Genomic DNA, 26,671 nt, shown 5'->3' on the forward strand with positions numbered 1-26,671 from the left:
TTGTATAAGTTCACTTTTTTTTTCCTTCCCCATTCTTTGAACTCAAACAAAAAAAAAAAAAAAAAACTATGGGCACCCAGAAATTGCTTTGGGCACCCTCTGGAGTGTGAGGTCGGTGCAGGACTGGTTGAGATCGTCTCTGATGGCGGACATCCAAGTCTAGAGAATCGACGTCAAAGCCGGCATCGAAGTAGTGATCGAAGACGTGGCCGAGGGCGTCGATGTGGGTCCCTGTGTGGGTGGGGAGCTTCATCTCGGAGCCAGAGGAACTGGCCGACGCAATCGACGGAGTCAAATGCCGGCATGTCGGGAAGGAGATCGGGGCTGAATGAGTCCCTATCGCCGGTTTCTGCTTTAGCGGTGGCTGATGTCGAAGATTCAGCTGTGGACTTCGCGGTAAGGGGGGATCAGGTTGGTGGCGGTGGCGCCGGAGGAGACTTCGACGGGGTGGTGCCCGAAATGGAAGGGTAGGCTGTGGTGGCGTGGGAGAGGGTGGCCTGAAGGGAGAAGAGGAGAAGGAGAAGGATTGGATTCATGGTGAGAGTGCTGAGGGGAGTCGAGAGAGATAGAAAGAGAGAGTATGGGGGCAAAACTGTCATCAAATATTAGATTGGGTAAATAGGGTTAAAAAAACTCTTAGTGGAGCAAGTGAGCAATTGTTAGACTAAAATTGGGTAAATGGTCACGGCCCCTATTTCTAAAGTGGCTAGGAAAATGACTTTTTAGCTACTTTGGCTCGTATTGCTAAAGATGCTCTTATATTCTTAATGTTAATGAAATGCATTGATGTATATTTGATGGCCTCATGGTCATCATTATCATTTAGAAAAAAGCATCAAGTATCAAAAAATACCATGAAAAATTCCAATATTATATTCTTTTTTTTATATTATTCAAACTGATAATTTCATTCACTGATGCCAAAGGCAAAAAGGGTAATAGCAGCACATAGATGCCTCTGCCCCCAAACTTATTACATAGTATATTTCTCAACGAGATCTTGTAGCCAAATAGGGCCTATTTCCTTGCAAAACATACTCCTAGCCATAGCCAAAGCTAACCAGGCTAAAGCATGAGCAAGCTAATTGTACTTTTTCCTAACATGCTTCCACTTAACTATCTCCATCTCTACCATCACATGTTTAACACCCTCAATAATAGCCCTAATCTCACTCAAGTCAAAGCCATTACTGTGTAAAGCTTTCAACACATTCAAGGCATCACCTTCAATCTCAACTCTTGTAAAACCCAACTCTTTACAATAAAGAATTCCATACCTTAAAGCTGCAGCTTCTGTTGCTAACCGACTAAGTGTCCCATCAACAGGAACAGCTAATGCACCCTGCATCCTTTCAAATTCATCAAGAACTACTGCACCTATACCAACTCTTCCATTTTTTACATCACATGCACCATCAAAGTGAAGCTTCACCCAACTAGGAGGAGGAGCCTCCCAAATTAACGAATCTGCATCATTGTCGCTAGATTGCAAAGGCTTCTGGTCGTTTACATTTGCAATGGACCATTCCTTTATCCACTCTACTACTTTATGGAACAACTTGGAAGCTTGTAGCTCCTTACCCCCATGAAAAGAATTATTTCTATGACGTCAAATCCACCAAGCTATTCCTGCAAACAATTCTATCTCCCTAACCTCTCCTTTTGCAGCAACATGACACAATAGATCAATAAAAGAAGGCTCACTCCATATCTTCACCACTGACCTCAACCAAGTTAATTTCCACATATGTTTATCCTTTGGACACTGCCATAAGCAATGCATTACTGTTTCTTCAGGGTACCCACACCTTCCACAATTAGCAGAAGATCTTATATGGCGTTTGGACACTGCCATAAGCAATGCATTACTCAAAAAAATTAGTAAAAAAAATTATACAATCATCCTTACTTTAAGCAAGAGATGACTTTTGAGTTCAAGGTTATTTCTTTTTTTTTTTTTGTAAATCTTCTTATTTATGAGGGGTATCTCACGGTAAACTGATGACTCACATTAAGAACAACAACACCAATGGGTTAAAAACCAACAACATTGTTATGTATGTTGGTAGGTTGTCAATGAGTCATGTTGAGTCGAGTGCATATCATATCAAGATATTAAACGTGTCACAGTTATAAATATGTCATAATAAACAAACTCAAACTGAACTTGTTTATTAAACGGGTGACGCACTATAACTTGTTTAACCCATTTAGTAAACAAGTTGTGTGAAAGTTTATTTGATGACCTATTTATACTATATAAGTGGGTCACAATTTGACCCATTTAAGATACGTGATTGAAAAGGATGTAAAAATCTTAAAATACTAATACACAAGTTCACCATTGCATCTCTTTAAGATGTTAACTTTCTAAAAATATTTCATATTTAGTTGGTTGTGTAAATCAAAACCCTAAGGGTTTCGAGTCTATGCGGCAGTGGCTCGGCTATCGCAGTGCAGTGTCGGTGTCAAGCTTGACGGGGCATCCATAGGTCTACGGTTATCGAGGCTTGAGGACAATGGTGGTGCGCGGAGGTGTCAATTACCCTGCAGTGGAGTTGGTTGATTTCACTGAGTAGGAGTTTGATCCGGTGGGTGGTGTCGAGATCTATTTTGTTCTCGATGCAACTCATGGTTCCCAATGACAACGAATTAGTGGTACAGATCGGCAGTCTCTGGTAGGCTTGACCGATGTTTGTCGAAAACTGTTGAGTAGCATATCGGTTATTTGTTGTCGACTGCCTTGGGTCTCGTGGTGAGCATATCAGTCTAAGTTCAGTGACGATAGGTTGGAAAGATTGGCCACTAGAGACGGCTACGGTGACGCTTTGGCAGGAGGTGCAGGGTACTCTACATGTGCTTTTGTCAGCTTTGCTTGGATTTAGGCCTGGGTCTCGTGGGTGCAAGTTCATATGGGTCGGCCAACTTAAGTCTAGTTCTTGTGAGATTGGGCCCTGACTAACTGGCCCTACTTTGTTTATGTCTATGTTAGCGAAAGCACTTGTAGGAGCATTTGGAAGTGATTGGTTTTATCATACCACAATTGCGTGCTAGGCCTATGGAGTCAAGTAGAATAAATTGCCTACAAGGCGAAGTACTTTCGTTTCTTATTGACTACGTAGTCGGTGCTCAAATTGTTTACATGGAGTAGTCGTCTTTTATACTATTCTATACCCAAGTTAGAATCATATATTAATGTCTACGAATAATTCATTTCAAAAAAATTGGTTGTGTATACGAACTATATACAACTTGACCCGATTCGTTTAATAAACGAGTGACACTACTGGTTCATTTCGTTTTGGTCGTTTGACATGTAAATTACTGGTTTATCAATTGGCTCATAGCAGGTTAACATACAAATGACTTTCTTTTTAATCGTCCAAGTGTTATCGAGTTGTGTTAGAATTAACAGTCTAAAATGCTAGAGATGATGCAAATCTCATAGGCATCTCATCAACAACTCAGAGTGAAAATTAGGGTGCTGCAACACTGAGGTTGTTCCAAACCTTAGGAAACCCTAACAAACATAGGAAAACAACATGTCTTCAAGAATTGAGATTAAAGATACACAATACCTGACTCGGTAACTCATCTCTTACAGTAACTTATCTAGTTAAATCCACTAATAAGATTTTGCTTATATATAGATACTAAGATAAATCGCTACATTTTTCTGTGGAAATAAATCGCTACATAATAATACGCAATTGGGTTGAAATCCGATACTCAGTGGACCTGATACGTGAAATTAAATCTAACATAAACATAATCTAAATCCGAGAATCTTTCCAGATTTAAGTCGATCCAATCCAACCCCGATCCATTGAAACATCCAAGCCTTAGGTTCCAATTGTATCCAATACTGCAACCCTATCGTGCTAGCATTCCACCTCACCTCCCACTCAAAACGCAACGTTTAAACAAGGATAGAAGTCTAGAAACTTAAAAACTTTTTACAAGTCTCCACACAAATTAGCAAATGGGCACCAACGCAGGTAACACAGATCAGTAATTCGCAGTTACTCCTATGATTTTTGTTCAAAATTGATCTCAAATTGCAATTGAGGCCGATGGTCGGAGTGACTGAAATATTGTTCGCTTCACTTGCGTGACCTTCTGCAACGGGGTGGTCTGGTAGGACCACACCTCGCCGGCAGCGGGATGGGATGATGGACCTCACACTCGCCGTACGCGGGGGTGGGACGAGGTGACAGATCTTATTCTCGTGGGACGTGGAGATTAACAAACGTAGTTTGCAAGATTGATAATGGATGCAAACCCCTCAGGGCATGGGGGAAATCCCATAAGAGATCGTTGGCTGGTAACCCAGGTTTGGTTTCAAATTCTCCAATACATTGCTTCTTTGTTTTGTTTTTCTTCCTGGGCGACTGCATGCTCAGGGAAGAAAAACAAGGGGCATGTAGGGAAGTGAATTATGCATCATGTAAAAGAATTCTCAAAGAGAAGAACTCTAGAGGAGGGGAATTTTTCTCAAAGAGAAAAACTCTCAAGGAAGCAAGGGCTCGTAGAGTGAGTTTCTCTTGAGAAGGAGAATTTTCGAAGAGACAAAAAAGTGAACTTTTAAGGAGACAGGCTCTCGAGGGAGCAATTGAGCCAAGCACTCGAGGTTAGTACATACGATGATAATACTCAAACGAATGATAATTTAAAAAGGCATGTTGGTAAACGCTCGAGGATGCAGGTCCTTAAGGGAGTGATCGTGCCAACCGTTCGAGATGGTAATCGGGCCCGGTGTTGCAGTCATAGTGAAAGGTGTCACCGACGTTGGAGTCAACGTTGCAGTCATCGAAAAGTAGTCGTCGTCATCAACTCCAGCATCGCGATCATCGAGGTCAGTGTCACAATCATCGACGCTGGCATCGCAGTCATTGAGAAGTCATTGGTGCCGGCATCTTAATTGTTGACGCCAGTAGTGTAGTCATCAAGAAAGGCGTCGCCGTCACGGTGATGGAAACAACAATGATGGTCATCGAGGTCGGCGTCACTGTCATCGAGAAAGGCGTCACCATCTTCAAGAAAAACATCATGGGGAGAAGCACTACCGTCATCGAGACTAGCGCTGCCGTCGTCGAGATGAGCGTCGTGGTTGTCGAGATTAACAGTCATGGCCCAAGAAACTAAATGTTCAAGGAATCAAGTGATTGAGAAAGCTGTGAAGCTTTAAAGTCGGGGAGCGTCGTCGAAACCCACATAATACGATAAGAGAGACTTGTCTATCCCAGGGAAATTCAATATCATGCGTTGGCGGTATTCTGTGACGGTGTCACAAGCCACAAAAAAAAAACACACACACACACACAAAAGAGAGAGAGCTTCGCAGCAGGGTACTTAGGCTCGACATTTGGCTTCAGCTACGCTGGGGGCACAACTCGGGGATGAGGCTTGTGAGACGATGCTGGTCGTCGGGGGCACTGTACTTAGACGAGATTGAAAACTAGGCTCCAGCGCGGTGGCCGAGGCATCGTGAGAAGGCGAGGTTGGGAAGCGAAGATCTGGCGATGGACCTGCTGTGAGACAGAGGCAGATACGAGTTCTGGTCTGGGTGCGTCGGCGTCTGCGTCATCCATGAGATGAGATGTTGACTTTAGCGAGGGCGAGGCTCTTCTTATGTAGAGAAAGTTCGAGCTTTGGAAATTTTCTCTTGGGAAAGGTTCCTAAGTAGAAAATTTGGGGCATTATAGGGGTGGTCAACTACTACTAGACCCATAATAAGGACAATTAACTCCGTAGTTAATATGGCGATAAATATCGATCATAAAAGTGACAATTAATACGACTTTAACTACAATAATAACTACACGCAATTATGTTATGAATGACTGTCGTAAATGAGCCATGATTAATCATCGTTAATGCAGTAGTGATTATCATTATAAGTGTGTAAAATGCAGCTATAAAAGCGGAATTAATGGCGGCTTGTCCCCCAAGTAAGTCATTACCTATATAAAGGAGACTTAACGTCTAGGTAAACCATCCCATTCTGATTCCTCTTGTTAGACTCGACTAAGAAACGTACTGACTTAGGCATCAAAGGGTTTTCTGTAGGTACCCCCCTCCTCTTCTAGCCGATGCTCGAACTCCGAGTCAACTCTTCAAGAAAACTTCTCAATCTTTTCTGGTCAGCTCTCGCTCCATTTCACATTCATTGGTGAGTCAAACTCCTCTTCTGAATTTTTCATCACCAAAGTGGCTAAGTTTGTAAAGTGAGATAAATACTAAATACTTAGAGCATCTTTAGCAGACTCTCTATCTTGGCTCCTTAGGTATTTTTGAAAGCTTATTTAGCTTTTTATCAATTTTAGCAGCTGCACCAAACTCCTAAGTGACTCTTCATTTTAACTTTTAGTTATCCGCTTCTAAATATAGAGAACGAGATGAGACTCTCTATTATTTTTGTTAATTTAAAACATTCATTTTTAGTCATTCTATGTAATTTTAAATACATTTAAAATATTTTATCTTCATTCAATAAATAATATAAATTCAAACCTAACTAAAATAGAGAGAACTTATGCAAACATATTTCTAAAGTGGCTTGACAAAATGACTTTTAGCTACTTTGGCTAAATTTGACTGAAAAATGGTTGTATTGCTAAAGATGCTCTTATATTCTTAATGTTAATGAAATGCATTGATGCATATTTGATGACCTCATTGTCGTCATTATCATTTAGAATAAGCGTCAGAAAATACCATGAAAAATTTCAATATTATATTCTTTCAAAAAAAATTATATATACAATCATCCTTACTTTAAGCAAGAGATGACCTTTGAGTTCAAGGTTATTTCTTTTTCTTTTTTTAAATCTCCTTACTTATGAGTAGTACCTCACGGTAAACTGATGACTGACATTAAGAACAACAACACCAATGGGTTAAAAACCAACAACATTGTTATGTATGTTGGTAGGTCTTCAATGAGTCATGTTGAGTCAAGTGCATATCATATCAAGATATTAAACATGTCACGGTTATAAATATGTCATAATAAACAAACTCAAACTTAACTTGTTATTAAATGGGTGACGCACTATGACCCGTCTAACCCATTTAGTAAACAAGTCATATTAAAGTTAATTTGATGACCTATTTATACTATATAAGTGGGTCACGATTTGACCCATTTAAGATACGTGACTGAAAATGATGTAAAAATCTTAAAAATACTAGTACACAACTTCACCATTGCATCTCTTTAAGATGTTAACTTTCTAAAAATTATCATATTTAGTTCGTTGTGTATATCAAAACCTTAAGGGTTTCGAGGCTATGTGGCAGTGGCTTGGTCATTGCGGTGTAGTGTCGGTGTCAAGCTTGACTGGGCATCCATAGGTCTATTGTTATCAAGGCTTGAGGACAATGGTGGTGCGCAGAGGTGTGAATTACCCTGCAGTGGAGTTGGTTGATTTCACTAAGTGGGAGTTTGATCCGGTGGGTGGTGTCGAGATCTATTTTGTTCTCGATGCAACTCATGGTTCCCAACGACAACGAATTCGTGGTACCGATCGGCAGTCTTTGGTAGGCTTGACCGATGTTTGTCAAAAACTGTTGAGTAGAATATCGGCTATTGGTTGTCGACTGCCTTGGGTCTCGTGGTGAGTAGAGTCTAAGCTCAGTGACAATAGGCTGGAAGATTGGCCACTAGAGACGGCTTCGGTGACGCTTTGGTAGGAGGTGCAGGATACTCTACTTGTGCTTCTGTCAGCTTTGCTTGGGTCTCATGGGTGCAAGTTCGTATGGGTTGGCCAACTTAAGTCTAGTTCTTGTGAGATTGGGCCCCAACTAACTGGCCCTAGTTTGTTTATGTCTATATTAGCGAAAGCGCTTGTAGGAGCATTTGGAAGTGATTAGTTTTATCATACCACAATTGCGTGCTAGGCCTATGGAGTCAAGTAGAATAAATTACCTACAAGGCGAAGTACTTTTGCTTGGTAGACTACGTACTCGGTGCTCAAATTGTTTAGATGGAGTAGTCGTCTTTTGTACTATTCTATACCCAAGTTAGGATCATATATTAATGTCTACGAATAGTTCATTTAAAAAAAATTGGTTGTGTATACGAACTATATACAACTCGACCCGATTCGTTTAATAAATGAGTGACACTGGTTCATTTCGTTTTGGCCATTTGACATGTAAATTACTTGTTTATTAATTGGGTAGTAGCAGGTTAACATGCAAAAGATTTTCTTTTTAATCGTGCGGGTTCCAATTCGTGTTATCAGGTTGTGTTAGAATTAACAACCTTACATGCGTAGAGATGACACAAATCTCATAGGCATCTCATCAACGACTCAGAGTGAAAATTAGGGTGCTGCAACACTGAGGCTGTTCCAAACCTTAGGAAACCCTAACAAACATAGGAAAACAACATGTCTTCAAGAACACAATACCTGACTCGGTAACTCATACTGTAAGAGAACTTATCTAGTTAAATCCACTAATAAGATTTTGCTTATATATAAATACTAAAATAAATCGCTACATTTTTTTATGGAAATAAATCGCTACATAATAATATGCAATTGGGTTGAAATCCGATACTCAGTGGACCTGAAATGTGAAATTAAATCTAACATAAACATAATCTAAATCCGAGAATCTTTCTAGATTTAAGTCGATCCAATCCAACCCCGGTCCATCGGATCATCCAGGCCCTAGGTTCCAATTGTATCCAATACTCCAACCCTATCGTGCCAGCATTCCACCTCACCTCCTTCTCAAAACGCAACGTTTAAACAAGGATGGAAGTCTAGAACCTTAAAAACGTGACAACAGGGCCAAAAACGTGAAGAAGAAACAAGGCTGGGCCAGTTTTGGAGTTGTCAAATCTTCCTGATCGGTTTCTGTAAAAACCTTTCTTCCCTTCTTTCTCACCAGAATCAGATCATCACCACCCGGAGCTCTCCTTCTCTCTCCAACCCCAAAAACGGCGTCGTCTGGCGGTCCCGGCTTTGCCCTAATATATAAATTAAACTCAGCTCAAAACCATTCCGTTTTGCCCTAAATTTCAGACAGCAAAACGCTGCCATCGCATTCAATACATTTGCCGAACAAGTACGTCTCAAGCCTCTCGCTTTTTGCTTTCTCTCTCGCACCATTTTTGAATTGAAATTAGGGTTCCACCGGAGGGAATTGAAACAGTGAAGACGGAAATAATGGGCTTAATTTTTTTTTTTTTCCATTGCTAGGTTTTTAGGTTTAGGTTTAGTTTGGTTCAAGTAGTTGAGCTGTTTCTGAGTTTCGTGTGAGGCAAACATTGTTGAATATATAACGAATGTGTTTATCTGTTCTATTTTTGATCAAATTGTATTGCTTTTTCTGGGTTGTTCAATCAAAGCTGGTATCTTTTGTTTTGGGAGATTGGGGGAAAAAGAACTTTGGGGGAGTTGTTTGTTGTCTGTAGTTCATGCAGCTCTAATTGGCAATACAATAAGTGTAATTAGAAATTCGGGTTTTCGTTTAACTTAGAGACAATGCTAGGCTCTGCTTTGTGAGGCTTGTGAATGGTGGTGAGTAACTTTCCTTGTTATCAATTTGGTCCCTTTTTACTTATTTTGTCATTGCCAGTCTTTACACGGACAGATTGTCCAAAACTTTACCTTACAGTAATTTGAGCTTAAAACTTGAGGAGAATCTTAGGGTCACATTAGATGCCTTGGATAAGCTTAAGGGGAATGTCACATTTCTCATAGTTCATTTCAAAGTTGGCCAACGTGTTGAACCAATTGTGAAGAGAATTGCCTGAATTTATCATCATATTGATAATATTTCTTCTGTTGTCTATGGATAATTATCTAGCCTCACATGTGTGCTTTGCATTGTAATTGTTGGGGGAGTGTACCCATTTTGAAATTTATGTTATGTTTTGCATGATTTAGGTGATCTACATGCAAGTAGGGCACAAAGTTTGCTGATGGCTTATCAGAATAATATTAATCCAAATCTATCTGAAGATGACGAGGAACCTTTAGTTTTCAAACGGTCTACAGCATCTGATTTAGGTCATATTGATAATATTTCTTCTGTTGTTTATGGATAATTATCTAGCCTCACATGCGTGCTTTTCATTGTAATTGTTGGGGGAGTGTACCCATTTTGAAATATATGTTATGTTTTGCATGATTTAGGTGATCTACATGCAAGTAGAGCACAAAGTTTGCTGATGGCTTATCAGAATAATATTAATCCAAATCTATCCGAAGATGACGAGGAACCTTTAGTTTTCAAACGGTCTGCAGCATCTAAACAAAATCAGTCAAACACAGACACAAAGAAATTATCGTCTCAGAGGTATGATGGACAACCACGAAGAGTCTCTGACGTACACTCTTCCAATGGTGTAAACTCTAGTGTTCAAAAGGGTAAGATGGCTCCATCTACAAAGGCGTCACCAGGGAAATCTCCCACAGCAATCCCAAAAGAGTTATCAGAACAAAACAAGGCGATCTCTATTAAAGAGGAAAATATTCCTATTGAACACCCTGCTGAAGACAACAGTGATTCTGACGATGAAAAACCGATAAATTCCAGATTGAAGGCTAAAATAAACAATGTCAAAAAGGAAGATTCAGATGATGAAGATGATAAACCCTTATCGACAAGGGTTAATAAGTCCAATGTGGGAACCTCAGGCTGTAAGCCAAGTGACGCTAAAGAAAGGAAGCCATTGGTTCAGAAGAATGGTTCAAGCACAATAGATAAAGGGAAAAGCTCTTCTTTGGTGTCAGGTAAGAGGCCTCTAGATAAGGCGAATCATGCTGAGCAGTCTGCAATTAAAAAGCCAAAAATTGCAGATTCTTCAACATCTATAAAGAGCAAGCAGGTGTCGGCGAAAACAGAGCTGAAGGCAGATGATGATGACATGACACTTTCCCAGAGAATGAAGAAAGCCACATCTGCTAATAAATCATCTCTGACGAAGAAAACTGTAACTAAAGTCAGTTCATCCTCAATCCAGAAAAAGATCCAGAAAGGCAAAAAAACAGATAAGTTTTCAAAGTATTCTAAGTCAACAAGACAAGGACCTAGCTCTAATGATGGGCAGAAAAAATGGACTACTTTAGAGCACAATGGTGTCATTTTCCCACCTCCTTACAAGCCTCACGGGGTAAAGATGCTTTACAATGGCAAGCCAGTGAACTTGACTCCTGAACAAGAGGAGGTTTCTTACTCTTGCCGATCTATTTTCTCCTTGACATACTTTATATCGCTTAAGTTTTCATTTCTGAAAGTTATTAAACTAAAAGTATTTTGCCTTACAGGTTGCAACAATGTATGCAGTGATGATAGATACAGAATATGTGCAGAAAAAAACTTTCAGAGACAACTTCTGGAATGATTGGCGTAAGTTGCTTGGGAAGAACCATGTAATTCAGAAATTGGATGCTTGTGATTTCAAACCAATATACGACTGGTATCAGAAAGAAAAGGAGAAGAAGAAACAAATGAGTACAGAAGTAAGTTGGTGGTATCCATAATAATGATATAAGAAAGTTTGCCTTAAGAGATTGATACTAACCAAACCGTCTTTGTATCCATTATTGGTTTTACTGGCAAGATTCGGTTTTCTACCTGTCTGGGCTCACTTTTGTACTAAGCAATAATGGGTTGCTGAAGCTATGTTTTGACAGACATGCCAATCGTATTTGTCCCCCAGTTTTATTTTGCAGTATAGTTTATGGTGTTCCACTCATGTTTGTAAAGTTTTAGGATCTTGATGTTATTATGTTTGCTGCACCTTTATGATCCACTACTAGCATTAGGGACTTATTATTGAAACAAGTTGGGGATTTGGTTTCTGGATTTTTGTTAGTGATCCTAACTGTCTTTATCCCCAGTGCACTTTTTGGCAAGTGTTTCTCTGTAAAGCATGTTCCATGGCATACTGTTGGAATATCTATTGTCAATAACAAGTCACGATCTTTTGATTATTCATTATGGATTGGCAAGAGATCAATGCATTCCTTTCTTGATCCTTTTTGGTTTACATGTGAGAGATGCATTTAGCGTCACTGTATCCATTCCTTGTATATTACGTCAGACTGATCTATAATTTCCTATATTACATCAGTAGTGGCTTATATATGGTGACAACTTATACTATATGGAGAAGATTTCCTTGTCCTGTTGCGTGACTGTCATGGAATTTCTGTTGATGCAGGAGAAGAAAGCGGTCAAGGAAGAGAAATTGAAACAAGAGGAGAAGTATATGTGGGCTGTTGTTGATGGTGTAAAAGAGAAGGTTATCTCTAGCTTTGATCATCTTTCCTCTTTAGCAGTCTGCCTATCTGCAATATATCTTCCAAATTTATGGCGCTTTTCTGATGATTCTGAATATGGATATACTTTTCTGATGATTCTGAATATGGATATGCTTCTTGTGATCCATTTCCCGGTATCCTGATTATAATGTGTTATAGATGATAATAGCATAGCTCTGTTCTTGTTTGCATTTAATTTACCCATGTGGTTTCTGATTGTAATCTCAATACAGGTTGGAAACTTCAGAGTTGAACCACCTGGATTATTCCGAGGCCGTGGCGAGCATCCGAAGGTTTGTTTGATTTTTCTTCTTTTCTGTGACGTAGATTTTTGATTTGTTCATGATGAGATAGTTTGATATGCATTATCTGTTGAAGTGCTTACATAGGTTCAGAGTTTTCCTTACTTCGTGTTGCCGTTAACTATCCCTACTCATGGTATCAGTCAGGAAAGCTGAAGAGGCGGATTAGTCCAAGTGAAGTTACAATAAATATAGGAAAGGATGCCGAGGTTCCCGAATGCCCCATTCCGGGTGAAAGGTTTGTTCTTCCTCTCTGTTTTCAATATATTGGATTTAAAGGTTATTGTTTATTCCTTATCTACTTATCTTCTCTTCTGGAACTATTTTGAGGTTAACTTGGTACATTTTTTTACACAGGTGGAAAGAAGTAAGGCATGACAATACTGTTACATGGTTGGCTTTCTGGAATGATCCAATCAATCCAAAGGAGTTCAAATATGTATTTCTTGCAGCCAGTAGTGCCTTGAAGGGGCAAAGCGACAAGGAGAAATATGAGAAAGCAAGGAAGTTAAAGGTGTTTAGATGAAGATGTGCTATAAGCTTTTGATTACAGTGATTTGTTATATGATAATGTCGAAGAGGAACATCATATTTTTTATGGAAAAAAACTACTATTCTGATTGCAGGACTACATAGGAGATATCAGGGCTGCATACACCAGGGATTTTACAAGTAGAGATCCTGCAAAGCGGCAAATAGCTGTTGCTACATATCTCATTGACAAACTTGCTCTGAGGGCTGGAAATGAGAAGGTATAATTTGCAGTTGTACTTTAACTGAGCCTATATAGACTGTTTTTAACCACAGTCAAGCTTGTGCTTGGCTCCACATGCTGTTATCAATTTAAAATAAAAATAATAATAATAAATTAATAATAATATATGTATGTATAGCAAGCACTCTTCTGGTGTAAGATGAATTCTGGTGTAAGATAAATTGGCTTTTCAATTTTTAGTGTCTTGAGTTTTTTTGAACAAGGTTTTTATGTAGGTTAACAAGTAGTGTAAACATCAGCCGAACAGTTAAATTCACTATCCAGTATCGACAGTATAGTGTAGTAGGATCTGTGCAGCTAATTCTTACTTATATAGAGGGAGAATTAACATGAGAGGTCAAACCAATTATGCTAAAAAAAATCGACTAAGACAGTTATTTATGAATGCTTCACATTTATGGCCTGCAGGATGATGATGAAGCTGATACTGTTGGTTGCTGCACATTAAAAGTAGAGAACGTAAAAGCAATTCCCCCCAACTCGTTGGAGGTACATTTATTGGAATTCTAAATTGTTGCAGTTTGTTTATAAATTTGTTTAATCATCAGGAAATGACATGTCAACTTTTTTTTTCTTGTCCTTTTCAAATCAGTTTAACTTCCTTGGTAAAGATTCCATCCGATATGAAAATACTGTTGAAGTAGAACCTGCTGTTTACAAGGAAATAAAAAAGTTTCAGGAAGGTGAGTAGCTGGTTTCTAAATTTAGTATTTGTCACTTTTGTGTGGCTACACACACACAGAGATATATATGTGTGTGTGGAGAGATATTTGGAGCTGACATCCACAATGTGGACCTTGCACTGTTAGAATATTTTGATATAATATCTACTTTGTCAGGAGCATACTTCCTCATTGCAGACTTCAGAAAAATTGATCACAACTTTACACCCCCACCCCCAAAACACAGCAGGCATATATATCATCTATATATATATGTCTGTACATGACTCCAAAGTGAATGATTATATTTTTCTTTTCCTATTTGCTTCAGGGAAAAAGGACAGTGATGATCTCTTTGACAAGTTAGATACCAGTAAATTGAATGCACATCTAAAGGAACTGATGCCTGGTCTTACTGCAAAAGTGTTCCGTACATACAATGCATCTATCACATTGGATAATGAAGTAAGTTGGTGCTGCCCTTCACTGATTTTTTGAATTTTATGTTTCTTGCTGTGCTTTTTTATGTTTTACATATCAGCTGATTCCTATTTGAAATATAACTCCCAAGTAAAAATAGTACTCTCTTAATGCTAAGACTCCAAAATTCGGTAAATTTCTAGCTGTGCACAGTTTTGGACAAGCAGTAACAAAAAATGCACTAGTCTCTCACAAAAAAAATGTAGGGGAAGCATTTTATATAGATATACAATCATATAATTTTTTTTTCATTGTATGGTGAGATATACAATCATATACTTTTGCTAATGAAAATACCGATAACATGGTAAATGTTTTTCTTATTTGTTTGCCGAATCAAACTGTTTGGAATCTTTTACCTCAGCTGGGATGAAATACTCGTAATTCCGGGGAGCTTTGATGCTTATTGACTTTTAGTTCTGAGAAATATTAAAGGAAGTTTATTTTCAAGTTTAATTTTATTTATTATCAGATTAAATTAAAGAAACAAAAATGCAGAGCTTCTTTTTAACTATAGGCTAGAATGTACTTACTGTCCATGAATAGAAGTTCATCCAACCTCCCTAAATAGTTCAGTTTCATTACATTATTTTTTGTCTGCTTTGTTAATACTACATTGTCATCACGTTAGCATTACATGTTTCACAAGCATATAAAAGCATTTTGTTCCGTACAAACCATGACTGATGTTATTGTAAAATGTTCAGTATAGCCAAGAGATATATCAATCATCAGGAACCTGTTATACTGATTCTTATTTATCATTCTCTTGATGGCAGTTGTACCAGGAAACTGCAGAAGGAGATGTATTGAAGAAAAAAGTTTTTTATGATACAGCAAACAAGAAGGTGAAGACAGTCCATCCCATGAGAACTTGTATTACTATCTTTTATTAAGTGGCATCTATAATTGTTGGTATTTTACTTTGCAGGTTGCTATTATCTGTAATCATCAGCGGGCTGTGTCAAAGTCTCATGAATCACAAATGGACAAGCTAAAGGAAAAGCTTAGTGACCTTCAGGTAATGACAGGATGACATCATCTGCAACTTCATTGTCATCCTTAGGTGCTCGTACTTGAATTATAAGTACAATATGTGATTATTGCTCCAGACCTGATTTTCTTTTCTGGTTGCAGAGTGTTTTAAAAGAGCTAAAGACAGATTTAGACAGGGCAAGAAATGGAAAGCCCCCACTGAAAGATGCTGATGGAAAGCAGAAGAGAAATTTGACCCCGGAAGCGTAATACGACTACTTGTTTGCTTCAGTTTTTTTTTTTTTTTTTTTGTGAGTATGGTGGTTCAGTAGATTATTTTTTTTATTTGTTACAGATTACAGAAGAAGATAGCTGATGCCAATAAAAAGATTGATAAACTAAAACTGGATATGCAAACCAAAGACGACATGAAAACAATTGCATTGGGAACATCAAAAATCAACTATCTTGATCCTAGAATCACCGTTGCATGGTGCAAACGACATGAAGTCCCCATTGAGAAGGTGAGCTATCCTAATTATTTTTTCAGTGGAGATCTGCCAATAGAGATGCTCCATTTTTGTGGTTTTATATGAACAGTAGTAGATTTGCACATATGTATAAAGAGCTGGTGCTAATAAGCTAGACCATTTGCTATTGACACAGATATTCCAGAAGGCTCTCCTGGCAAAGTTTGCTTGGGCAATGGATGTCGATCCTGACTTCAGATTCTGATATTTAGAGATGGTGATCGTATGCCTGCCATACCCACCATCCTTGAGATTTTTTATTCTTATGGAAAAGAGGAAAAAACCCCCAAAAATCGGAAAGATTGAGAATCGTCCTTGCCCTACTTTGTTCCATTATAGAACTTCACAATGTCTTTTCCTTCTTCAGCGGAATTATCTTGTTGTAAGTTAATCTAATCTAATGATTGACTGAGTTGCCTTCCCCCCTTCTAAACCTGTGGGGTTTTTTCTTTTTTTTCTTTTTCTTTTTCCTGGATGGAAACAAGTGTTCATTTGGACATTCAAATCGCTACTGATTGTTCAATTGTCTAAGATACCTTGACAAACAAATTGACAATTTAATATCATTATCTTCATTGTCTCCTCTTCTGTACCATACTATTGTTCTAGAGAAACCCCTTTTACTTCTTTGAACTTTTATTTTAGCAATATTAATTCTGATCTCTTAGCATTTGCGGAGTAGTTATAACAGTGTTGTTCCATTTCTTTCGCGATTACAGTGTACTACCTCCTGAAACTTGGATATGTGGTAAAGTAAATATGATCAGAAAAGACATTTGATGTTGAACTCTCTATTTTATAGGTGGTGAGTCAAAGAAGCCCCTATGTGTTAGGGTTTTAGCCGTTGTGAGTTAAGTTTGAACCTCTAATGTAAAGCTCTTTGATGGTTAATGCCTGTTCCACCACGTTCATTGACAAAAATCACTAATACAGTAATACCGATTTGGCATTTACTATGTATGAGTAATGCTACTTATTCCCACACTTTTGTGAAGGTGAACTCTTAATGCTTTCATTGTATGATCCCGCCCTTTATGTTTTATGTTTTACTGATTGCATAAGGATGTCGTTGTATGTTTAACCTCTGTAGACCTGTATATTTAGATCATTCATTTACTAGTATAATAATTACCAGAGAACGATTTGACCAAAAACCATTGAAATTTGAATAGACGCAAACTTCTTTAACCAAAGCATTCGACATGAGGCTGTCCAAATACCCAAGAGAATTCAAATTTTAAAGCCAGAATTTAATTTTATGTGTTGAAAACATGAAAAACTTTTCATGCGTGCATCATGCGTGCACCTAAGTATGGAGATTAGCTCCAATGAATTTAAGATTGCTCGAGTACCAATGCTTCCAACCGAACCTCCTTAAATACTAATCACTAACACTTTCTTTCAGTTGTGACCATTTGTATACTTCAGAAATGGGGAGAAAGAGAAAAAACAAATCATCAAGAGGTTCCAGGGAAAGAAAGACCAGATCAGAAATAGGAGTAGCAAGCCCAGATGCTGTAATTCCTCGTCGCAAGATCCGACATGTCATCAATTCTTGCAAGGAGGAAGGGATTGAAATTCCAGTCCCAACCAGAGCTAGAGACTTGCCAGAGATTGCTAAGAAGATCGATGCCAAGCTCAGTTACTGCCTCTCGGAACTTAATTTGCTGCCTGCTAGTATTTCATCGGTTGATGAGGCGGTTGCCACTTTCATGCAACTGGTGGCATTGTCCAAAGAATCTCTCATAAAAATTCTTGTGAGAGGAGAATTTGATGAGTATCCGGATGACAAGAGCATGCACGGCACTGCAAACCTGGCTGAGATGCTCAATCAGTTCAAGGATGAACGTGGCTGGCTGCATTCCAGCTTTTTCCTACGTGACCTCAAAAGTAACTTCCTACAGTCGGAGATCAACTACTGTATGTTTACTCAGCAGGTGGGAAAAGCCAGTGGTCTTGCAGAGAAACTTGCCGCGGATCTTACAGCAGATCTAGTTGCGGTGGAACATCACCATGATTCCTGGTTTCTGGATATGTTCTGGTATTACGTGATCATGCAAGTAACTCGTTCTGTGTTAATGACTTATCTATCGAGATATGTTCATTTTTGTATTCATGTTGTGTCACTTGTTTATAATCTAATGGACAAGATGATTCAGAGGTCGTATCAGTGGACGCATGAGAACTATTATACCGTGAATGTGAATGAGGAAAAAACGGATGAGTTTTTTTCCGAGTATACTAGACTTATGTCCAAATGCAATGTATTCATCCATGGAGTCCTTGATGATCCGGAAAAGCCCTCTACAATTATTGTAGACGGTATTGGGGAGATTGTGGTTGAAGGTCTTAGGAGTTACTCGCGTGATCTACTATCTGAAGCCATTAGCATCAGAATGCAATCAATTGCATTTCGGAAGATACATATAGAAACTTTTATTGAAGGTATGGCTTCTCATTTGCAGTCGAGTGTTGCAAACCTTCTGGACACATACATGGATTTGGAGATGTTCGATATGCAGATCTTGAAGAGGCCACATTTTGCTCATGTATTTGAGGATATGGTTGAGAACTATCCTTTGGCACGCAAGGGTCTTGAAAAGAGAATCAATATGCTCAAGAAAGCAAAGGAGATTTGTGAGGGGATCATGGATGCTTATGATGAGTGATAATGCTAGCTCTCTTTATAGCCAGCTTTTTTTATTTTTCTTTCCTTCTTTTCCTGTCATTTTGCTTATATGCATGCTATTCTGTCCTTTTCTTGGCCAGATTTATGTATGGTGTTTATGGTGTTTGGACTATAATTGTCTGTTTCGAACTAGTTAATTAATTAATTAAGCAGTGCTTTTTTGTTTTTAAAGATTGTTCTTATGACCTAATTAGATTCTTTTGATCGAAAAAGTGATTTGAAGGAAAACTAACAAACATAGTGTCTAGTTTTCTTTCAAATCACTTTTTCGATCAATAGAATGGTGGGCTCGATCAAGCTAAGATAAGGAGTACCACCCTCTAGTCAGATCATTACATTATTCCACAAAGCATTTTCAAGCCATATATGAAGGCCCAGATTCTTTCCAATACAATGACTGCCTTTGCTCTAGTGACGGTGTGAGCTGCATCAACAACGACATGACATTGCATCAATTTCTACTTCGATAAGAGACTGTCCTTCACGTAGGCAGAACTTCAATCCATAAAAAATAGCCCATGCTGCTGAATTAGGGAATGATCAAGCAGAGGGGAGAGATGATATGTTTCCATAAATTCATTCTGCTATTATTATTAATCTGTCAAAAAGATTTGCATCCAGAACCTTAGAACCCGCAACTGATTCCTAATAGAGCATCAACATTTGCCTTCACATTCAATTTACTTCTCTATTAAGAGCAACTCCAACAGGTTCTATATAATTTTTGTATTTTAGGAAAGCAAAGGTCAAAACTTTAATCTCTTTTTCTTCTCCAACTCCAACAAATTCTCTATTTTACAGCAATCTTTAAAATCTTCATAATCCTTCCTTAAAATTTTAGAGATTGCTGTAAATTTAAACAATTTGGTTTTCTCTTTCCTCACTATTTAGGGATAGTTATAGGGAACTTGTTGGAGCAAAAGAGGCTATGTTTCTCTTTTCTTTTCTTTTTTAGAAGGGAGGCTATGTTTCTCTAAAGTAGAGTAAAATCAAAATATAGGGAAATGTTTTAGGGAATCAGAAATTGAGAGATAATCGCTGTGTATTCTCATTGATAATAGGGGCCTCTTTATATAGAGGATTACAATGCATAGAATCTCATTCATACAAGGAAAGTAATTCTACATTGATTAGGATTCTAGATCCTTCTAATTAAAACCTATTACCACTAGGTCAAGTAACCTAGAGTTTGGACCAAACACAAATAGAGATATCCTTAAACACTCCCCCTTGTGTTGTCCAAACGCGGTGCTTCTCTCGTTGCCTCGTTAAAAACCTTGCCGAGTAACAAAAACCCAGTGGGACAAAAATAACCTCGGTCGAAGGGGAAAAAGAGCACAACACACCCTTCACGATTCGAGACGAACATGCAGACATCTCCCTCTGATGTCTGCGCCTCCCCCTGATGACTGCGTGATGTAGAACAAATGGCGGTCCAATTTCAAGAACAATTGGATCGTGCTAAAGGTGGAAACCGAAAAGTGACTAGTAGACGTGAAATGGGCCTCCGGAGTCCGATTGGGACGCACTTTAGCTTTTCGGAAAGGGAATCGCGCCAGAAACCAAACTCGTAGATGTGCCACGACGTGTGACCTTTTTCGGGCTTTCGGGGTCGTTTAGGGCCTCAAAACTGCATTTTTCTATTTTACCCATTTTTGGTTTTCTTAGTTAATTTTGGGTTGTTTTCGTTTTTATCCATGGGCCTTAGGGTTTCGTTGTTAGTCGCCCTAGGGTACTTTTCTCTTATTTATGCAGCCGCAAGCGGCTGCAGAATGCATCTTTCATCTTTTATCAATTAAATTGAGATTATTCTATTTTATCTCTGGTGGACTCCAGAATCTTTTGCTTAGGTTTATTGCTGGTAAACCTAGTTATCAATCCGACTGCGTCACTACGATCATGGGAGTTCAGATAATTTCCGCAAGCCAATTCTTGCCACATGTTTCTCGAACGTGGATTTGGGCAATGACTTAGTAAACAAGTCTGTCTCACTGTCCTCAGATCAAACCTAATTCACTTTGATCTCGAGGAGAGCCTGTTGTTACTGATTATGCTTGGTTTTGTCGCTTTTGATGTAGCCTTGCCTCATTTGTTCAAAACAAGCAGCGTTATCCTAAATGCTCGTAGGCTCATCTGTGGTAGACTTCAAACCACAATTGCTTCAAACATGCATAATTATGGATCCAATCCATATACATTCACGAACCACTTTGTGAAGAGCAATGATCTCTGCATTGTTCGAAGATATAGCGACGGTCTATTCTGTAGACCTCCAAGATATCATGGTCTTTTCCTATGGTGAACACTTAACCAGTTTGGGAGTGACCTTTGTGTGGGTCAGAGAGATACCCAACATCAGCAAAACCTTCCAAAACACATGTCGTTTTAGGATGGGGATAGTGGACGCAGGCCAGTGTTGGCGGCGTACCTGGTGTGTGATGGGTCCGAATCCATCATCTCTTTGTATGGATAAAACATGCCCATATCAATCGTACATCTCAAATATCGAAAGATATCTTTTACACCAATCCAATGGCGTCGCGTTGGCGCAGAGCTATATCCAGCTAATAATTTCACAACATATGAGATGTCCGGTCTTGTGCATTGGGATAAGTACAATAATGCGCCTATTGTACTCAAGTAAGGCACTTATGCCTCTAGCACATCTTCGTCATCATCCTTTAGACGAAGAGGATCATTTTCAGGATCAAGACTACGGACGATCATGGGGGTGCTTGAAGGCTTGACCTTGTCAAAATGCCTAAGCATCTATAAACACGATACTCAAGTTTCAAACTGAGACATAATCGTGTTCTCCCATAATCCGTCATCTCAAAATTGGATTTCAAATGTTCAGTGGTTTCCCTTAACTCTTAAGGGCTTCTAATGAAGATCATGTCCAACATGAACTGCGATAGAATCTGAAACTTGTTATGGAAATGCGTGGGCATATCCCTTCCCAATCAAGTAGTCACTTTAGTGAGCGTTTCAACCTCTTTGTAAACGCGCTCCGTGGTCTAGAGCTACTTGACTTGGGTAAATGAAGTTCACCATGAACCTTCATGTATATTCCATATCAAGATCCCTATAGAGATACGTAGTGACCACATTTGTAAGCTGCATGTTCAGTTATTCGGAAACTACCAAACTGATAGGGTAGTGGAGTGCAATGACATCCAATACGAGAGAATCTGTTTCATCGTAGTCGATTTCAGGGCGTTTTATGAGAAGCCTTGCGCCATAAGGCGAGATTACCATCTCTTTTTCTCACTACGCTTTCTAACGAAGACCCATTAGTCAACAGGTTTTATGTTAGGAGGTGTTGGCATCTCTAGCTCGAAAACCTTCCTCTTCGTTAGAGAATCCATCTTAACCTGGATCGCATCTTTCCATTTAGGCCAAAACTCTCTACATTGGCATTCATTCATCAACGGAGCATGGTTCGATATCATTGGACTCAACAAACTCATGCGCAATGAAATACACAGCTACATCATCAATTATGATGGAGTTTCTATCCCACGTCTCATGTACACTAGTGTAAGTTTCATAGAGCTCTATATTCTCAGGAATAGGTTCTGACGTTGAGGCGTCCCCCAACGATAACTATAACCTAGAAGATTCTCATGAGGCGGATTTTGAGTGTCGATGATTCAAGGATTGGTTTGTGCCAATGTATCCTTCGAACCCACGGGCCTCCCATGCATCCTAGCTGGGGCCATGGCCTGTAACGCTAGAGTGCCACTCTCTTTGGCATTGGCGCCATGCCTACCTCTATGTAGGGTGGCGCTACGTCCTCTCGTAGGGACGTCCTTCCTTGCAGGCATGTTTGCAGCATATTTGTGTGATCTTATCACTTTAATAGGGATCAAGATGAGACATAGTGGGGACAGACCACGGCAATTCTTGCCGTTCCTGTTGAACATCTGTGTTCTTATCTCCCCCGAACGACCGAAAGACTGTCTCATCAAAGTGACAACCAGCAAATCTAGCGGTAAAGAGATCGCCTTGCAAGGGCATTAAGTGGCGGACGATTGTTAGAGTCTCAAATCCAACATAGTTGCCCATTCGTCTGTAAGGACTCATCATAGAGCGCTGTGGCGGCGCAATTGGCACAAAAATGGCTCACTCAAATGTGCGTAAGTACAAAAGACTTGTACCCAGTCACTAGCTGTAACACAGAGGTACATTGAGTGGCAGTAGGTCGTAGACGAATTAGCATAGCTGCATGCGATATTGCATCACCCCAAGCGGATGTAAGAAGATTGGTGCGCATTACCAATGTTCGGACTACCATCGTAGTCGTTTCCGCGAGACCAATTGGGTGTGTACATGGGAATGTGATGTCCAACATCAAGCCCATTGCAATATCCATCGAAAGTCTTTCGATGTAAACTCTCTATCATAGTCAAATCCAAGTGACTGAATAGGATGATTTAGGAAGTGAGCCCGTTGTTATATGATAAGTGCTAAGAGTGTAGCGTAAGCAGTATTTATAGGTGGACAATGGCACAACACGTGACCAGCTTGTTTGCGTGTCAACCAATCATTAGGAGATATTTAAGCGTCCGCAAGTTGGTTGAATCAATCCACAGAATCCCCATGGATTCTATGTAAGAACATAATGAGTATTGTCATATCCTTTGCATAGGACGGTCTCAGTCCTAATTTCCCTAAGGAACGGGCTTTGTAAAACGAGCGAGAGTCTTTAGAAGCAACTAATGAGAATTTTGGTTGGGCCTGAGCGTCTTAAACGCTATTTGAAGCAAGTTGGTGATTGCAGCATCACCTAGGGCGCCATCACAATGATGGACGCTATCCATGGCGTCATGGATAGGGACTGCGCCAGCCCTAGGCTGGTGGTGGACGGAGGCAGTGCCCTAGGCAGCAGCGTCGGTTACACTTAATCCAGGAATCAACTTTTGATTCATGCTTCATTTCGCTCGAGAGAAAGGATGTCCATGTGAAGTCTTTGGTAGACGAATCATCATATCATGACTAGGATGATCTATCCTGTCGTGACAAAGCCAATATGTGTCTAAATCCAAGAGATCTTCTCTCATAACTTTTATTAGATTAATAACTCGAATAGTGACACAGAGTCCACTAGAGAGACACATAAACTTCTCTAAGATGCGTCTTTGTTCGCAATCATTAGAGGTATTGCAAAGGAACTCATTTCCGTTCTCTACATGCATTTTGGCATGGAATTCGTTGGCTATTCATAGGGTACGATTTGCCCTAAGAGCGTAGAGAGTTTCTGTGACAGCTGTAATCAAGGTGCCATTTGGCAAGTGGAACTTGGGCTATTCCATGTCCTTGAATTAATACTGATGGCCCAACCATCGTAGTCACAAAGTCATATGCTCATAATCAAAATGGAGTCATAATGAAAAGAACTCGAAATTGTATTCATAAGCCAACAGAGTACATCATTGTCTCTTAACCATTAGGAGAATCTAATCCAAATGCTAGCTAATGCAAAACAATGGTAGTCGTCTAACTTCTTTCGGTAATTCCAAAGTAAATGTGACCAGGTGAGTAGAGAGATGTCGGTGGAGCAAGGCTCGCTTAAGTACCACTAATCTCAAAACCTTCCTAGACATCACACTTACTTTGGGTGAGCCTACTTTCAAGAAAGACTAAACCATTGGCATTTACTACAAAGTATATGGCAATTGCCTATTACATCTCTTGGAAAAATAAAGACTTAAACAGAATTGGCGATTTATTGATCCCAGCCAGATTTGTAGTCTTCAACCCTTCACTCTAGATCATCTTCTTGATCTTCTTGTTCCACATAGTGAGCTTCTCTTGCTTCACAATATGCTTTGTAGGCGGTGACAAGTTCTTCACGAGCTCTACAAATGTGTGCCCAATGATCAGACACTCCACATCGAGAACATACATCTCTTTGCTCGAACTCCATTGATTGAGGCGGTTTGAAAGCGTCATTTAGATGGCTCTTAGTGTTGGTGGCGCCACCAACATGGCCAGAGGCGTTGCCTCCCTCTCTCTTTCCACGTTTACCTCTTCGGTTCCGTGTTCGCCTATTTTGGCAGTTACCTTCCCAAGTAGAGCAATTATATAGACCAGAATGTCCAAAAGTATCCCTAAGATTAGGGTTTCGCTCTTGGCGCCCTCTCTTAGAGGTGTGACTATAATTGGATTCCGGAATATGCTCTGTTTCCACGGATCTCGAATTATAGTTCTTCACAATGATATTGTCATGCTTTTCAGTGACATTCATAGCTCCAATGAGCTCATGTAACCTTGTGATCCGTCTTGCATTAACATCGATTCTATAGTTCTTAGTAACCATCAATGCAGAGGCGGGGAAGGTAGAGAGAGAGTCTTCTCAATCAACATCACATCTGTGATCTCTTTATCACAGAATTCCATTAAGGATTTAATGCGAAATGCTTCCCAGTTATAGTCAAAAACTGACTTGAAATCACAGAAGCGGGGGCTATGCCATCTCACTTCTAGGTCAGGAAGCAAGGAGTCACGAATGTTGCCAAATCTTTCTTCGAGTGAGACCCACAACCTTCTGGGGTCTTCTTCGTTCATATACTCATACTGGAGCGAATCATCCATATGACGAGTCATTAGGATGATGGCTTTCGCCTTATTTGCCTCTAAGGCTGCTCTATTTGCTTCCAAAGCTTGAGCTTGCTCAACAGTTAGCACGTTTTGGCTAGGCTCGAGAATCATATCCAGGATTCCATCAGCCTTGAGATGCTGGCGGATATCACGAACCCACCTGTGATATCCAGAGCCAGTTGTTCCCAATGGAGCAAAGTCCAATTTGTTCAGGTTACTCATCTTGAAAGAGAACAAGAAATTATGGTTAGTTTCGGAGCGAAATAGGCTACCACGAAAACATATGAAATTTCTGAGCGTAATCGCTTCCAAGAAATTCGATTCCAAGAGATATTGGATTAGATCGAAACAATGATGTAAGTGGTCGATCATAAATTCTTTACAAACTCTAAGTTTGGAGATCTCAACAAGCTCTAAGCTTGGAGTGAGCACGAACCCCCACAGTTCGGCTTAATTTGGTCTCCCCTATAATGAAGAAAGGGGGGTAGAAGAAGGGAGGTTGCAAGTCCCCGAAAAAGAAGAGAAATTGAATTAAAAAACTCTAAAAAACGGGAACGTTTAGTAAAAAATACCTTGAAATAGGTCGCCGGAAAAAAATGGCCGGCGGTGGTTGACTGGCGACTGACCGACAGTGGTTGACCGGGGATGGTTGACCAGTGGGCTGGACCGTTGACTTCTTCTGGGCCGCTGAACTTTCTGGGCTGGTCTCCCTTTTTTTTTCTTTTGCAGTGGGCTGCGTCTTCTTTGGACCAATCTGTTTGTCTCTCTTTGTTTTTTTCTTTTCTTTTTTCTGCCTTTGTGAAGGTCGCGGGCCCTCAGTTTTTTTTTCTTCTTTCTTTTCTACTTTGGCCGCATCTTCCCCCTCTTCTTCTTCTTTTTTTTTTCTTTCTTTTCTTCCTCTTATGGCAGTGGGCCACGTCTGTCCCCTCTCCCCTTTTTTTTTTTTTTTTTCTCTGTCCAGCACGTGGACCATGGGAACCACACTTTTCTTTTCCTCCTTTTTTTTTCCTTCCTTCTTCTCTTTCTTCTTCTTTCGCGTCTTCTTCTCTTTCTGGTTTTTTTCTTTTCTTTTCTGGTTCGAGGCAGAGCTGCTGCTGCGACGGTGCCAGAGGTTGCAAGCGAGCTGGAGGCGCTAAGGGGCTGGGCTTGCCAGTGACTGGGCTAGGCTGGAAGTGGGCAGGGCAGCGAACTGGGCAGGTGCAGCGATTGGGCTGGCCGGTCCGGTCCGACGTCATGTTGGTTTGAAGGCACTGGGCAGGTGCAGCGATTGGGCTGGCCGGTCCGGTCCGACGTCATGTTGGTTTGAAGGCTATGATTTTAAGATTTCAGGGTTAGGGCTTCATACTGATAACGTATTTTAGGGAATCA

At 39.8% G+C, this 26,671-nt stretch overlaps 3 protein-coding genes across 4 annotated transcripts; 2 read left to right on the forward strand and 1 right to left on the reverse strand.

Moving 5' to 3' along the window:
- Positions 1 to 1,081: 1,081 nt before the first annotated feature.
- Positions 1,082 to 5,130, reverse strand: LOC121052859. Its single transcript, XM_040518768.1, has 3 exons — positions 4,983 to 5,130; positions 1,655 to 1,848; positions 1,082 to 1,573 (listed from the first exon to the last, which is right to left on the reverse strand). The coding sequence occupies exons 1-3, from the start codon at positions 5,128 to 5,130 to the stop codon at positions 1,082 to 1,084; spliced, it is 834 nt and encodes a 277-aa protein (XP_040374702.1).
- A 3,674-nt stretch (positions 5,131 to 8,804) lies between these two features.
- On the forward strand, positions 8,805 to 16,592 carry LOC112196532 (DNA topoisomerase 1 alpha). Of its 2 annotated transcripts, XM_024336897.2 has the most exons (17): positions 8,805 to 9,081; positions 9,906 to 10,028; positions 10,155 to 11,188; positions 11,289 to 11,483; positions 12,188 to 12,268; positions 12,521 to 12,580; positions 12,733 to 12,827; positions 12,947 to 13,103; positions 13,216 to 13,341; positions 13,773 to 13,853; positions 13,957 to 14,047; positions 14,358 to 14,491; positions 15,286 to 15,354; positions 15,438 to 15,527; positions 15,644 to 15,747; positions 15,837 to 16,005; positions 16,148 to 16,592. In XM_024336897.2, exons 2-17 carry the CDS (start codon positions 9,941 to 9,943, stop codon positions 16,214 to 16,216), a joined length of 2,643 nt encoding a protein of 880 aa, XP_024192665.1. In that variant the 5' UTR covers positions 8,805 to 9,081; positions 9,906 to 9,940; the 3' UTR covers positions 16,217 to 16,592. The 2 variants fall into 2 exon arrangements, with proteins under 2 accessions (XP_024192665.1, XP_040374099.1); XM_040518165.1 differs by lacking the exon at positions 9,906 to 10,028.
- Positions 16,593 to 16,692: 100 nt separating this feature from the next.
- LOC112199414 (dynamin-related protein 4C) lies at positions 16,693 to 18,850 on the forward strand. Its single transcript, XM_024340435.2, has 2 exons — positions 16,693 to 17,006; positions 17,417 to 18,850. The coding sequence occupies exon 2, from the start codon at positions 17,442 to 17,444 to the stop codon at positions 18,678 to 18,680; it is 1,239 nt and encodes a 412-aa protein (XP_024196203.1). The 5' UTR covers positions 16,693 to 17,006; positions 17,417 to 17,441; the 3' UTR covers positions 18,681 to 18,850.
- The last annotated feature ends 7,821 nt before the right edge of the window (positions 18,851 to 26,671 follow it).

Source organism: Rosa chinensis, chromosome 4 (genome assembly GCF_002994745.2).
Source record: "Rosa chinensis cultivar Old Blush chromosome 4, RchiOBHm-V2, whole genome shotgun sequence".
NCBI lineage: Eukaryota > Viridiplantae > Streptophyta > Magnoliopsida > Rosales > Rosaceae > Rosa > Rosa chinensis.

What these genes read in the sequence shown, in the direction of transcription:
- LOC121052859 (XM_040518768.1), bottom strand. Translation starts at nt 5,130, where the DNA reads ATGACTGTTAATCTCGACAACCACGACGCTCATCTCGACGACGGCAGC. An exon ending in CGACCTCGATGACCATCATT is followed by an intron (nt 1,849 to 4,982) that starts GTTGTTTCCATC and finishes TGCTTATGGCAG; the next exon opens with TGTCCAAACGCCATATAAGA. An exon ending in ATGTTGCTGCAAAAGGAGAG is followed by an intron (nt 1,574 to 1,654) that starts GTTAGGGAGATA and finishes GGGGGTAAGGAG; the next exon opens with CTACAAGCTTCCAAGTTGTT.
- LOC112196532 (XM_024336897.2), top strand. Translation starts at nt 9,941, where the DNA reads ATGGCTTATCAGAATAATATTAATCCAAATCTATCTGAAGATGACGAG. An exon ending in TGACTCCTGAACAAGAGGAG is followed by an intron (nt 11,189 to 11,288) that starts GTTTCTTACTCT and finishes TTTGCCTTACAG; the next exon opens with GTTGCAACAATGTATGCAGT. An exon ending in AGAAAGCAAGGAAGTTAAAG is followed by an intron (nt 13,104 to 13,215) that starts GTGTTTAGATGA and finishes TTCTGATTGCAG; the next exon opens with GACTACATAGGAGATATCAG.
- LOC112199414 (XM_024340435.2), top strand. Translation starts at nt 17,442, where the DNA reads ATGGGGAGAAAGAGAAAAAACAAATCATCAAGAGGTTCCAGGGAAAGA.